The 15,268-nt window shown below is 29.0% G+C and overlaps 1 protein-coding gene and 1 long non-coding RNA gene across 2 annotated transcripts; one reads left to right on the top strand and one right to left on the bottom strand.

Moving 5' to 3' along the window:
• The first annotated feature begins 198 nt into the window (after nucleotides 1-198).
• Nucleotides 199-3,712, top strand: LOC145801450 (uncharacterized). The gene is made up of 3 exons (XR_014342958.1): nucleotides 199-411; nucleotides 1,699-1,785; nucleotides 3,281-3,712. It is a non-coding gene; the product is annotated as an uncharacterized LOC145801450 (long non-coding RNA).
• LOC114298494 (very-long-chain 3-oxoacyl-CoA reductase 1) lies at nucleotides 2,971-14,953 on the bottom strand. Its single transcript, XM_082892874.1, is given in 5 exon segments — nucleotides 2,971-3,484; nucleotides 6,327-6,396; nucleotides 13,486-13,591; nucleotides 14,391-14,546; nucleotides 14,549-14,953. Coding segments are annotated over 5 exon segments (945 nt in total). The 5' UTR covers nucleotides 14,898-14,953; the 3' UTR covers nucleotides 2,971-3,220.
• Between the last annotated feature and the right edge of the window lie 315 nt (nucleotides 14,954-15,268).

Raw genomic sequence — 15,268 nt, forward strand, 5'->3', positions numbered from 1 at the left:
TATATATATATATATATATATATCTTTCCGTTTTTGACCTTCACCTTTATTCAGTTTAGCTATTGTTTTATTGAAGAGTTTTGAGTTAATTCGTAAATTTACATATTACTCACCCTTTGTGTAGGAGAATCAGCCACGTCTCCCTCTTGCTAGCCACGACTACTCACTCTTCTCTCTCCCACTTTGCTTTCTCTTTGTTGCTTTCCCCTTTTCTCAGTCCGTTACATGTCTCTATCCTTCTCTCTCTCGACGATTATAGTGAGATCACATTCTGGACAAAGATCAATGGATCACGACGATGATCTAAAAACCATCGGAGATGGGTTAAAGTGGATAATTGATGGCTCTCTTTGTTTTTGGGCCCATTTTCCCCGTTTTGTTGTTTAAAACTGTGTCAAAGGACATGTTTCGGTAAGCTTTTCCTCTCTGTGTCACTCTATTTGTTACGTGATTAATGTTAAAGATCTTAAAAGTTTTATTACATAGATATAGTATTCACATGAAACTCTCATGATATTAGTTTTACATTCATATGAGACGTGTGAGTTTGGTAACGAGGGAGAGAAAAAGAGAGGGACTGAAAGTTGGTGTTATTGTATTATATTTCAGTGTAATTACAAGAGTGTAAGCTCCCTCTCTTTATAGAGAGGAGAGGGAGACAATTAGCATCGGATGCCTGGAATTTACATTGAGAGAAGCTAAAGCTAAAGTGAAGTTCTCTTCTTTACAGCTACACATTGGCCTTTACAGATGCAAGGTTACAGCTATACATGGTAGTGGGGGGTATATCATATGTATATTATATGTTAACAAGACGTTTGATAAAAAATTTAATAAAATTTCATAGGATCTCTAACAGTTTTCTTGTCATGTTGCTTTGTTAATATTTTTGTATTTTCCAAATATTTTTAATAATCAGGCCTCGTTTGGGAACAGGCTAATTTAGTAACTTTTTGGCTATTTGGCTAAAATATGAGCTAAAAAAAACTAGTATGTTTGGGATGACTTTTGGCTAATTACGAAAAGATGTGCAAAAAGTAGAGAGAAAAGAGAATCTTTGACTTTTTGGTATGGGTTGTTGGCTTTTTGGCTAATTTAGTAACTTTTTGACTTTTTGGCTAATTTAGTAACTTTTGGCTAATTTAGTAACTTTTTGACTTTTTGGCTAATTTAGTAACTTTTTGGCTTTACATTACAAATTGACTTATAAATTATACTGAAATATCAACAAAAAAAACAAATGATATCATAATTAAATATTATAGATATATATTTGTTATAATATGATATATTTTTCTCATAATCTTATGCAGTTTTAAATCACACAAAATACAACATTACTACAATTTATAGCTAATTTTTTATTGTTAATAAATATCACTTGATATTTTAGTAGAATTATAACCATTTATAGTTAATTTTTTTTTAATATATATTTGATGATAATATTACATAATTTTTTGATAATCTTACATTAATTTTTTTTATCCAAATGTTTTATTACCGTCAAAAAAGGTCAATACCATATGTTAGCTCTTCAAATTTGAACCAGCAAACTATATCATATGTGTGCACACAATATCCTCCTTTGCATCTATAATGCACACGTTGTATCATCCATTGCATCTACAGCAGACACCTGTATTTAAAATATAATATATTAAATACATCACTTACCACAATTTTACTTGTTTACAGTGAAGTTTAGTCCCAATCCTGCTCAAGCTCTGTTGAAGCTTTCTGTTGAAGTTCTGTTATACTCACGAACTTCTTCTTCAACAATAGGTACCCTTTTCGTTTCATGCATTTACCTATTTAACTTGTTCATAATTCCTATTTATGATACTTCTTAATTTATACTCTTACCGAATGTGATTACTTACACATTCATTCTACACAACTTCTTTTTATTATTTTGCATGTATTAAAGTCTAAGTAATATTTCTCACATTTATTATTGGACATTTTAAATGTATCATTCTATATGTCCTCTTCAATTTCCTATTCATTCCTATATGTTCCAAGAATTTATAAGTTGCTCATGTCGCTTTTAAGGTCCCAAAGATTCTAACAAAAATTTAGTTTCATTTCCTACTTTCATAATAATCTTTATGCCAAAAAACATTTTATGCCATTTGCATGCCTATTTAATCATATATTAATTTCCACATTTGTAACTACTCATAGACAAAATTAACAACAATGGCAGAAAGAAGGAAATCGAAGTATTCGTACGCAGATTTTTCTAAAAAATTATGTCCAATTTTTCTCAAACCCTAAAAATATCGGGTTGGACTAGTTGGGTTGGGGGCTGACTATCAGGTTGATGACCATCTCTTATAATTCGTTAGTCGTATGAATAAAAAAAAAATGACATTATTATCTATTTTTTACTAAAAATGTATATATATATATATATATTTATTTATTTCAGTATCTATCCATTATTTGTATTAGTTTAAGTCAATTTAGTTACACAATTTTGGGATTCACTACATTCTTCTCAAATCTCAAAGAGCGAATATAATTTATTCGAAAATTTATTCTTTCAAAAAAATTTAAAAGTTGTTTTGATTTGTAAATAATTTTTGGGAAAATTGTAAAAAATAAATAATAAATAAATAAAAATAAAACTCAAGATTTTACCATTGGAACAAAATAAACCCTTAACTTTTTACCTTTGTAATAAAACAGACCGTAAACCTTTTTTGATAAATTTCTTGTAATGGACTTACCGTAGGTACTATTTTGATAATTTAAACCGTTCATTTTTTAAGGGGTCGGTGTATATCATCCATAGAGAAAATTTGTTCAATATGATAATTGTAATTTTTTTATTTTATTTCTCTTCAAAAAAAAATTAACGACAAATATATTTTTTAAAATAAACAATTTATTTTTTGGAGATTTATAATAAAATGAAAATCAACCTAATTTTTTTTTTTTTATGAATGATATATACAGAGGGACTTACAAAATAAATTGTTTAATTCATCGAAATCAGACCATATTAAATTGAAATTACAATTAAAAGTGTAAAAACCAAATTATTAAAATTAAAATAAGGACCAAAGATCAACCACTGATGAAAGTACAATTTCATACTACCATGTATCTATCTCCTCCATTTTCATCTTCTCTTCATTCCATTTATTCAAAGGACAGAGCATACTGTTTTCATTAATCTTCCTTGTAACTAATTTCTTTGCTCATTATTTCATTACTTCTTTTGCTGCTGCTCCTGCTGTTGTTTCTTGAGCCCTCTCTTTCGCATTCCAAGGAAATACCGAAGAAGACAGTAATCCTGGACAACATCTGGGAGTGCTCGGATTAGGCAACACTGCAGAGAATGTGGCCAGTATGGTATAGAAATCTGCTCGTAACCGATTGCTCGTAAACTTGCTTTGCTATATGTCTCTGGGGATGGAATGAAGAAAGAAGTCCTTTTAATGGATGTCATCTTTGTCGCCACGAGTAACGGGATCTGAAGGGACACAAAATCATACGATGACGCTCTACGAGCTTGAACCAGTCAAAACAGGTTATGTATATACGTACAATAACTTACTTCAAAATTTAGGATTCAAATCAATAGAGTGATTGCAATTCTTTGGTTGTAATTTAATTTATTAACTTAGAGCATCTTCAATGGTTTGCCAGTGGAGCTGCCATTGCTATATATAGCAGCTGCCATTGAATTTTGATGCTCCAATGGCAAAACATAACAGCTGCCAAATTTGAGAAATGTCAAAACTTGTGTCAAATTTGACACAAGCTTTGGCAGCCGCCATGCATGCCACCTCAGCCATAAACCAACGGTTTCCCTCCCTCCCTCCTTCCCTCCCTCCCTCCCTCCCTCCCTTCACGCCAACTCAGCCAATTCATCAAACAGATTCACAGATTGACAGAAAAAAAATTACAGATCCAGAATTTAGATTCAAAGATTCATAGATTAAAATTCATCAAAAAAATTACAGATTCAAATTACAGATTCAAAGATTCACAGATTCAAATACAGATTCACAGATTCAAATTCATCAAAAAATTACAGATTCACAGAAAAAAAATAGTTAAACAGATTCAGAATTTTTATACCTGGTTTGGCAGTTGGTTTGGCCAAAAAAATAGATTCAAATTTGCCAAAATAGATCCAATGGTTGCTATAATTTGCCAAATTTGAGATGCTCTCATCGTCAGAATAGATTCAAAAAAATTACAAAACAGATTAAAAAAAAAAAAACAGATTCAGATTCAGATAAAAAAAAACAGATTCAGAAAAAACCTGGTCTCATCGTCCTGGTTGAGAGATTCATCGACTGACACAGATCATATACCTGGTCTCATCTCTCTCTCTGTTTCAAACAGTCGCCGATTTGTTCAGAATTCACCGATCGAAGACAGAGAGATGAGGGATAGAGTGAGACAGAGAGAGAGAGGTAGATGGAGACCGATCGGTGACTGAAACCAGCTTCGGGTTCATCCATGGAGACCGAGAGAGGTATAGAGAGAGACTGAAACTAGATCAGTGGAGAGAGATCGGCTTGGTTAGGGTTTGATTTGGAAGATTTGAGGAGAAGAGATGAGAAAAGAGAAGAGAGAGATAAAGATCGGGGAGGGGAATGAAGAGAGAGAGAGAGCTTGGTGCCATAGATATATGACTCAACAAGGAGAGGTATATAGGCAGATGGATATTGGAGTGCACGGATTGTTCTAGATAGATGGATGATAAGCCGTTGAAATTCTTTGTAATAAATTGAAATTATTTTTAACAAAAAATTGAAATTAAAAAATTAAAATTTTATTAAATTGTATTGGAATATTAAATTTAAATATTATTAGAATATTGTATTGAAATTTTATTAAATTTTATTAGAATATTGTATTGAAATTTTATTAAATGAAGAACATTGTATTGAAATTTTTTTTAATGTCTTTTTATTAAATGAAGAACATTGTATTGAATTTTTTTTTTTTTCCAATTTTTAATTTTTTTTAATTTTTTATATTTGTCTAGTTGAGAATAATATAAATATATAATTTTTTTAACAAACATGTAAAAAAATGTCACAAAAGACAATAAATAAATAAAAATAAAATCACAAAAAATCTATATCCAAATAAGACCTACAAATTTAGAGGAAAAATTAGTTGAGATTTGCCAAAAATAACAAATTACCATTGAAACACCATTGTTATAATTTGACAAAATAACACTATTTATTATCAAATTATAATAATAACAATAACAAAATAATAATAATCATTGGAGATGCTCTTACATCCCATCATTTGTCAGGAAAAAACAAAAAAGAAAAGAAAAAACGTTGGTGACCCTACCTTGGTAGCGCGCTCAAGAGAGAGATTAGATCTGGTATAGGGTAAAAAGAAGAAAAAGTTGTTTGGCCTATCAAAGTCGCACCAATGGTCTCCGTGCAGTTTTTTAGTGATTTCTTAATTAATTTTTTTAAACAAAAAAATTAAAAAAATTATACATTTTTATTATACAAATTAATAGCTGGACCGACTTGATAAATATCCACATGCCCTTCATTTAATGAGCTTAAAAATTCAATCTAATCTATCAGATTGATTAAAATATAAATTTTTAGTTCTTAAAAAGGCAATTGGGCCTCTTCCCACGCCTCCCCTTAGAGGTTGACAAACCACATTGCCTATCATCAATACGCAAAACTAATTACAGAGCCTCTGTTTGGGAAGTGAGTTGATTTTTTGGCTTTTTAGTTTTTTTGGCTATTTTAACTTGATTTGGGAAGGATTTTTTAGTTTTTTGGTTTTTTTGACTTTTTTTGTGAGAGAGGATTGTAATGATTATGGGTTGAATTTGATGTTTTGTTTTTTGTGACTAAAATAGCCTATTTTGTTTTTTGTGGCTATTTTAGCCCCAAACCAAGTTCCCAAACAAAGGCAGAGTCAATCACATAAAACATAAATGAGTCTTCGTTTGGAAAGTGGATTGACTTTTTAATTTTTTAATTTTTTTGACTATTTTAGTCTAGACTAAAATGTTTGATTTGAGAATGATTTTTTGGCTTTTTTAATTTTTTTTATGAGAGAAGAATGTAATAATTATGGGTTGGATATAATGTTTTGTTTGTTGTAGCTAAAATAGCTTATTTTGTCTTTTGTAACTAAAATAACTACAAACCAACTTGCCAAACAGACCTTGAAACAATTTGATTGAAATTGTATCTTTTATGGCCATGCTCCACCATCTAACATATATGGTCAAAATTATTTTATATAATTAATTATGTGATTAAAACTGTATTTATAGACTTAATTACTACCATGGAAGAACAACAAACCTGGCACTGAACATCAATTCCATGTTGCTTGTATTCCAAACTGATGCATCTTGAAAACAGCTCAATGTACCTATAACAAATTAAGGAGGATTATGATTTCACAACTTCTCTATGAAGGATAGATATATGGATATAACTACAAAATCTTAAAAAATATAATACAGAAATAGGTTGGAAGAAGAAATCATAATCTTGAAATGGTCAATTACTTTTGTCTTCTTTGGTCTTATAAAATTTCATTTCAACCTTAAGTTAAAATTATTTATATTGCCTTATTCTTTCCTTCTTTTTTTTTTCTCCTTTCACACTTATATGTGTTATATTCAAAAAAAAAAAAATGTATGCAATATTAATTATTTATTTAATTGTTGAAATTTGATTTTAGCCGTTAGTATTGTTATTTATCCTTACTTTCTACAAAGTATTGATATAGATGTAGCCTGTTGGACTCATACATGACACATTATGGATACATTAATTCGATAAATCCTACTATAGTTTAAGAGCGTTTGAAAAGTATTTGATACTTCTCAAAATTAATATTAAACTAGCGACTAATCCGTGTGATGCACAACACAAAATATTTTTTCATAACTTTTAGTTGAATTATTTATATGTATACTTATTTTAAAAAATACATTGCAACATATATGCAATATAAAAGAATAAATATTAGTCATATGTTGGAACAATCTTCTGTGTAAATAAAATAACTTGAAATAATTCAAACAAAATAAATAAATAACATACCGAATTTATTTCGTTGAACCGAATAAATAATTTAAGACCAAGTCGAGTGTGTGACACTCTGTCTTTAAGATAGATTCGTCCCGCTAAGGTGCTTACGGTTGAGTGGCGTCTATCTCCCAGGATACAATGATCTACACAAATTTATAGAAGCACTTCAAATAAATTTGTTCGGCGAATCAAACCTATATTCTAACTTTCTGAAATATTTATTCTTAAAACTAAATATGAGGAAAAATGCACTAAAAGAAATGGACAGCAAAGAGACCAAATTTCAGACTGAATTTTCCGAATAGGAATTGGATTATAAAGACTCAATTTCCCGGATCAAGAAAAAACTCCCCCAAAGACTGCCGGAATGATGGACATATATAGGCAAGATAAATCTGACCCGAACAGGCGTATTTCCAATAGTGAACAGGTACCAAACATTTCAGAAATTGAATTCAAACTGTTTGCTGACCGTTACACATGGAACACAAATATTCAAACATGTCAAAAGTGATCCGTAAGTCAAACAAAGCAACTGCTTGCAACTTTATTTAATAACTATTTAGAATAGTTCAATTAAATAAAGTCAAAAATTGAATAGATTTATTAAAACTTTGAATAGGATATAAATATAAATCTATTTGACAAACTTTAGGAAATCACTATTTGAATTTAAAATTAAATTAAATTCTCAAAATTACAAACTTTAGGAAACCACTTAGGAACCAAAAATTTGAATTTTAGAATTAAATTAAATTCCCACAATAATTTTTTATTGAAAAAATACAAATGAATTTTATCTAAAAAAACTAATGTTAGACCCGAAAACGACGTCAACTTTCCATTCACTCATAAATGGTTTTGACGTTCCGTCTTCACCGTGTGACTTGCCACGCAGCAAGGAACACGTCACCTCTTCGGACCCACCCCAAAAAACGTTTGGAGTCCACTCAAATTGAATTAAAAAATATGCCTATATTAAACCATTTTTCCAACATCATATTGTGTTATAAAGTGTAATTTAAAAAGGAAGTTAATTTGGGACTATTATAATTGCAGCTAGGACAGTAAAACAAATATTATATATATTTAAAGTACAAAGGAAAATGATGGAACAATTGGTTTTCAAATAGGACAAAATAGTTTATGTAATATGTACACGGTTGAGCTATACTCTTTCATTTATTGATTTTTCGACATGAATATCAATGAATAGAAAAAAGAAAAATGCTTGGGAGCACTAATTAGTGCTCCCATTAATTAGGTGGCAGTAGATCCCGCCATTATGATGTGATGTTTTAGTCTTGGAGTTGTATTTTTTTTTTTTTTACTTTTTTAATGCATTAGTGTTATTAGTGGTGATATTTTTAGTGGGATGAATCATTATTGTAGAAAAATATACGCGTTGATTAGTGACAAATAAGAGTATCAAGTCTTTTTCAAAATATTAAAAAAAATAAAATAGTAAAGTATAATAATATAAGGGTAAATTACTCTTTCCACCCCCCAAAACTTTCATTCAATCTCTCATCTTCTAATTGCAATAATGAACTTCTCAAATTTTAATTTATATTTCAATGTGATCCTTTCATCACTTAATGTTAAAATTTTGAATAAAAAATACTCATGACCATATGAGCAAATTTTAAGAGTATTAAGGAGGAGGAGAAATTACATAGCAAATATGTTTCATCTTTTAATTTTTATTCAAATTTAATTTGGTCTCTTGTATTTTAACTTTTACTTAAAGTTCAAATAGCGGGTAATAAAAAGATCGTATTGAAATCTAAAATCCAAATTATTGCAAATACAGAGTTAGAAATTAAAATGAAATTTAAGAAAAAATTTGAAGGTAAAAAAAAATAATGATTTTTTCCTTTTTTTTTTTGTTTTTTTTTGTGATCAAGATTGTAGAATATTAGTTAATATGTTAGTAAAATTATAATACAATTAAAGGGGTCGCTTGATTAGCTTGAACTCCTAATCTTCTTCTTATCACATCGTAAAGTGTGATTGCAAGACGGCTGAATCAAAAGGTGTAATGATTAATATGGTGAAAAGTAATGAAAGAGAAATATAAAAATTGATGTTCATTGAAAGTGTTCCACCCGCCTATTTAAAACTAGGAAAATATTTGAACGGCATAATTTTTGTGATTATAATGGTTTAAAATTATTAAAATAATGTCGTTTTGACATGTTTTGTACTCAAAACGATATTATTTTGACAGTTTTAAGTCATTATAATTTTAAAAATTGTGACCCTCTAACATTATTGTTAAAACTATATGCAACTGAATTGTTATACAATTCTGGCCACCAGGTACTCGCTCTCCATCAGCCCGTATTTTCATATCAAATTCAAAGTCTTGTCTATTTAGAAGCAAAACCATAAGGTTGAACAGTCATCATACATCCCTCTAAAAAGGGAGTACTGAACCAGCTGAGTTAAAAATTTGAAAAAAAGTAAGAAAAGAAAAGGTAGACACAACTATACATCATGAGGGGCAGCTCATTAGAGTTTCCCTAGAACTCCATATTTAGAGTTCTCAAGCATTTTGAAGTTTGAAATTTTTAACATTATATTCATGACAAGTTATTATCTAATAATTTCTATTTTTATAATAAGGAGGTATATAATTTATTTATTTAAAATGTACTTATAGTAATGTTTTGGAAAGTTAGTAAAAAGTTGACTTTATAATTTTTTGTAATTTTTTTTTAAATTTTTTATGTTAAAAAAGTAAAGAAGTAATGTGACTCAAAAAATTCAAAAAGTTAACTTTTTACTGCCCATAAAAGCATATAAGCTCAATTTAAGCAGTTTCAAATATTTAGCCTCCGTTTGGGAAGTGAGTTGACTTTTTGGCTTTTTGACTTTTTTGGCTATTTTAGTCTGGGGCTAAAAAGCCTGGTTTGGAAAGGACTTTTTGGCTTTTTGGTGAGGTGCCTTCCTATTAAATTACCAATATGCCCTTTTTGGCTTTATTTTTTTATTTTGGGTTTGGATTTGGCAAATTTTGCTTAAATGTTTTTTATTTATTTATTTATTTTTTATTTTCGGTTTGGATTTGGCGCATTTTGTTTAATTTTTTTTTATTTTTTTATTTTGGGTTTGGATTTGACGTATTTTGCTTACATTTTTTTTTATTTTTTTATTTTGGGTTTAGATTTGGCGTATTTTGCTAATAAATTTTGTTTATTTTTATTTTTTTATTTTGGGTTTGGATTTGGCGTGTTTTGCTTAATTTTTTTTTTTAAGTTTTTTATTTTCGGTTTGGATTTGGCGTATTTTGTTTAAATTTTTTTTATTTTTTTTATTTTGGGTTTGGATTTAACGTATTTTGTGTACATTTTTTTTTTGGGTTTGAATTTGGCATATTTTGCTTAATTTTTTTTTTTAAATTTATGTTTTTGTCTTTTTTTTTTATACATTAATTAGTTCTTGTTCTTTAATTTACATTTTTTGCCTTCTTTATTTTTATTGGTATACAATTTATTTTTTATTTATTTATTTATAAATTACGTGACGAATGGTAATTTATGTTTTCATATTTTTTTTTTAAATATTTTTGAATGAGGCGTATTTTTTGTCGTTATTTTTTTTTAAATTTACGATTTTTTTATTTTTTTATTCACTCACATTAATTTATGTTTTTTTTTTATTGGTATACAATAACTTTTTTTTTTTATTTTTCAAAAATGAGTTTTCATGTGTTTTATTTATTTCTAAATTACGTCGCGAATGGTAATTTATGTTTTTATGTAAATATTTTTGAATGAGGCGTATTTTTCTCGTTATTTTTTTAATTTACGTTTTTTCTCATCATTATTTATTTATTTATTTATTTGTTTTTATATATAAAAAATGGGTTTTCATGTGTTTTATTTATTTCTAAATTACATGGCAAATGGTAATTTTTGTTTTTTTTTTTAATCTTTTTGGATGAGACGTATTTTTGTCGTTCTTTTTTTTTTAAAATTTACGTTTTTGTAATTTTTTAAATATTTTTAAATGAGGCATATTTTTTGTTAAATAATTTATGCATTTTATTTTTTTTTTTTTTTGCAAATGGTTTTTTCATGTGTTTTTTATTTTTATTTTTATTTTTTCATTTTCTGTGAAATGATAAAAAGTGAGGTTTTAATTTATTGTCCTGTGTATTTTAAATAATTTAATTTTAATTTAATTTTCAATATTTAATTTTTATTTTAATTTTATTTTAAATATTTAAATAATGTAAATAATTTAAAAAATTTAATAAGCAAAAATTTAAAATAAATATTCAAAAAATTTAAATCGTAAAAATTTAAATAATTTAAATATTAAAAAAATTATTTGAACAAAAAAATTTAAATAATTTAAAATGTTAATATTTTAAATTTAAAAACAACTCTACACTCAAATCGTAACCAAACACATAAAATAAAACTCAATTAATAAATTATTTTTAAAACTTATAACCAAACACATAAGTCGAAACTCCATACTACTTTCACAACTCTACACTCAAAAAATAATCAAATACATAATAAAAAAAATTAAAATATTTAAAAATATTTTTATAAATAGAGTTTGGATTTATTTTTATAAAATGTTTTAACAAAAAACAAAAAAATGTTTTTAAATTTTTTTTTTCAACTTTCTTTGGTTTTCTGGGAAAACGTGTTTTTATTGGAAAAAGGTTGACATTGGAGTCTTCTTAGAGTAGCCTAAATAGCCCAGGGATAAATTGGTAGTTTCATCCCTCTTTGTATGGAAGTTATGCTCCAAAACGGAGGCTGAATGTGTTTTGTCCTTTTGTGGCTAATTTAACCAATTTTGTCGGTTTGTGGCTAAATTAGCCTACAATCCTCTTGCCAAACACAGGCTTAACAAGTGTTTGTGGCACGTAGAGAACAATAATAATAAATTAAACAATTACAATAGTACTATTAATTAATTTGAAAACATCTTTCTAATTTTTATTTTTATTTTTACCTATTTTCAAATTACTTTTATACAAATCAAAATATTAAATAATACACCAAAAATACTTGTTAGGCATCCTTCGGTAATCTCTTAAAAGCCAACTTATTGATTAAAATATTTATTTTTTATAATTAAATAAATAAAAATAAAAATAAAAACAAAAACTCATTTGGGCATAAAAATAAAAATAAAAACTTTTAGGGTTTGTATTATGATAAAATTCAGGGATTGTTTGGGAAGGGGCATTTTTATCTTATTTGGTTAATATTGTTTTTTTATTTAGGCCACATTATCTTTTTTAATATATTATATTTTTTTATAAAAAAATTAAAAATATATATTTATTTAAATCCTTCCAAATAACTCCTCACAAACTATTGCGAAATCTCCAATTATACCGATGTGAAATCTCTAAAGTATCCAATATTTTAGGGATGATAATTTTTTTTTTTTTTTTTTTGGTATTTCCCATCCCCGCCTTATTCGAGTTTCTGCACCTTGATGAGGAAGTGTGGCGGGCACTACGAATCCACCTATAACATTGTCATTCTTAAAGTGACCAAAGTAACCCATTGCACTCCTACCGCTTTCTTAATTTGCCCTGATCTTAATATAATATAAGGTGAGAGTGATATATTAAAAATCCGTCCCAATATTATCCATACTCAAAATTAAGGTGAACAATCTGACTAATTGAGCATCAAAATACATGGAATCAAATTAAAATTTTCATTTTTTTAAAAAATATTTGACTCTATTGGATTAAGGTTCAGAATCTTTTATTTTAACGAAAATTACTCATTACTTCAATATAATTTTTTCTTTGAATGAAAAAATTTAAAAATTTAAACAGATAGTTTACTTTTTAACGAACAGTCAGTTAGTTGGCTAGGGGTAGGAGTGTAAAAATAGTCCGCCAACCCATGAGCGGCGATTCGAGATGGGCCTGTTTGGGCCCAGGTCCGAACCAGCCTGAGACCCTAGGCTTCGGTCATTATTTTGAAGTTTAGACCGGCCTGTGGGCCCCACCCATCAGCCCGCATAAAGCCCACTCAAGGACCGGCCAAATTTTGATTAAAAAGTTTAAAAAAAAAAGCAAAAAAAAATATTCAAGCCTTAGCCCAGACCCATTACCCCGCCTTAAGACTCGGCTTACCAAAGGCCTGAATACCCTCTAAACTTGAGCCTAATTTTTTGGCCCGTGAGCAGACCAGACCCTGCTCAAATTTTGGTAGGAACCCACGAGATCTGACATAGGCGGGGCCGGGCTTGGGCTCGGGTGGACCAAGCCGAGCCAAATTTACATCTCTAGCTAGGGGTTGTTGGGGAACAACCTAAAATAACATATTTATTGTCTTTTTTTTTTTTTTTTTTTGAATTATATCACCTCTTTATCTTTTTATAAAAAATAAAAAAAATTATTAAAATAATTTATTTTCAAATAACTCACGCTTTAGTGGCTGCATAAATGGTGTACAGAGGGTACGATGAAACAGCGGCACCTGACGATCCAGATCCAATATTCACAATAGCACCTTTCTTTTTCTTCAGCATACCTTCAAAATAGTAACGACATATGAATAACAAATTCGAACAAAAATTTTATAATTTTATTTAAATGCTTTACTTAACAATTACTCAGGACAAGAATAGTATTATCACATTATTTTTATTGAATTATTTTATAATTAATTTTACTTTTATTCTTTAAATTATTATTTTTTATTATTTCACCTCTAAATTATTAATTTATTCTACTTAGTTATACAAATCAATAACAAGCCTAAAGGTTATTTTAGAATTTAAAAATGCTAAACACTATTTAATAAAATATTTAGTAATTCATTTAGAGTAGCCTGCTCTTAAGATTAGACCAATTTCAACCATATAACAACATATTCATTTTTGTTACTATTTTGAACAAGCTGCACTTAAAGTAATTTGATGTGTGTTTAGTTGTAAATACCATTCTACTCATCAAATTAAGTTTTAAGGGTAATTCATTTATATAACCATCTCTATTTAAACCATATAAACTAAAATAAAAATTAAATAAATAAAATTAATAGCTTAAAAATAAAATCAAAATTAACTCAATTTTTCATATAAATTTCAGAGATTCTTATATCTCGGATTGAGCTGTCTTGAATGGCTCGAATTTTTATTTACCGGTCGACTAACCAAATAACTAGATGAATCACTTATCTATCGTAGTTGTCACCTTATTGACCGCAACTGTAATTTATTTTCATAAATGACTGGCCAAATAACCAGACATACGACCGGCAAGAGAAATTCGAAACATTAAAGTCAAACTCAAAATCGAGGCACTCAGCGTTGCTCTGTGAATTTTACCTGCAAGCACAGCCTTAGTGACCCAAGTGGCACCCACAATATTCACCCCAACAACACTCTCCATCAAATTTAAATCAACTTCATGAAAAAACCTCGCGAAAGGGTAAGCCAACCCGGCGTTGTTAATCAAAACACCAACATCCAATCCTTCGATCTCTTCTCAATCTCTTCCCCACCGACTTTCGCAAAGTCGATCACGATCGTTCTGATTGAGACTCGATCGCCAATTCTGCGACGAATCTCTGAAGAAGTGGATTCGAGTTTGAGAGAGTCTCGGCCGACTAACACCAGGTTGAGTCCCTCCGATGCTAACTCCATCGCTATGGCTTTTCCGATCCCATCGGTCGAGCCTGTGATTACAGCCCACGAGCCGTAGCTTCGTTTCAGATTCTTTGGTGGTCGAAGAAACATAATATATACCCATTTCACGAGATTGATGATAGAGCTGCAAAGGGAAATGAAGCCTAGTGTAGCTACTGATATTAGGATGACAGCTTGGAACTCCATTAGAGTGTTTTTTTTTTAGTCAACTCTCTTAGTGTCTCTCTCTAATCTCTCCTTAGGTTTGCCATCTTAATAATGGTTGCTCCAAACAATATATATATAGAGCAATGGTAGAGGGCCCAAATTCTGTGGCTCAAATGTGGCTCAAATGGTCAAAACGACGTCGTTTTGAGTACAAAACAACATCAAAATGGCCAAAACGACGTCGTTTTAGCCATTTGAGCCACATTTGAGCCACAGAATTAGGGCCCTCAAACATTTTTCTATATATATACATATATATATCAGAAAAAGGGTAACGCTCGTCTGCCATTCGATTTCGGATTGGACGGTATTATTGGCCTTTGTGGTTTATTCGAGACCCTATATGGATA

This window comes from Camellia sinensis, chromosome 10 (assembly GCF_055761805.1).
Source record: "Camellia sinensis isolate YWXY chromosome 10, ASM5576180v1, whole genome shotgun sequence".
In the NCBI taxonomy this organism is placed as follows: domain Eukaryota; kingdom Viridiplantae; phylum Streptophyta; class Magnoliopsida; order Ericales; family Theaceae; genus Camellia; species Camellia sinensis.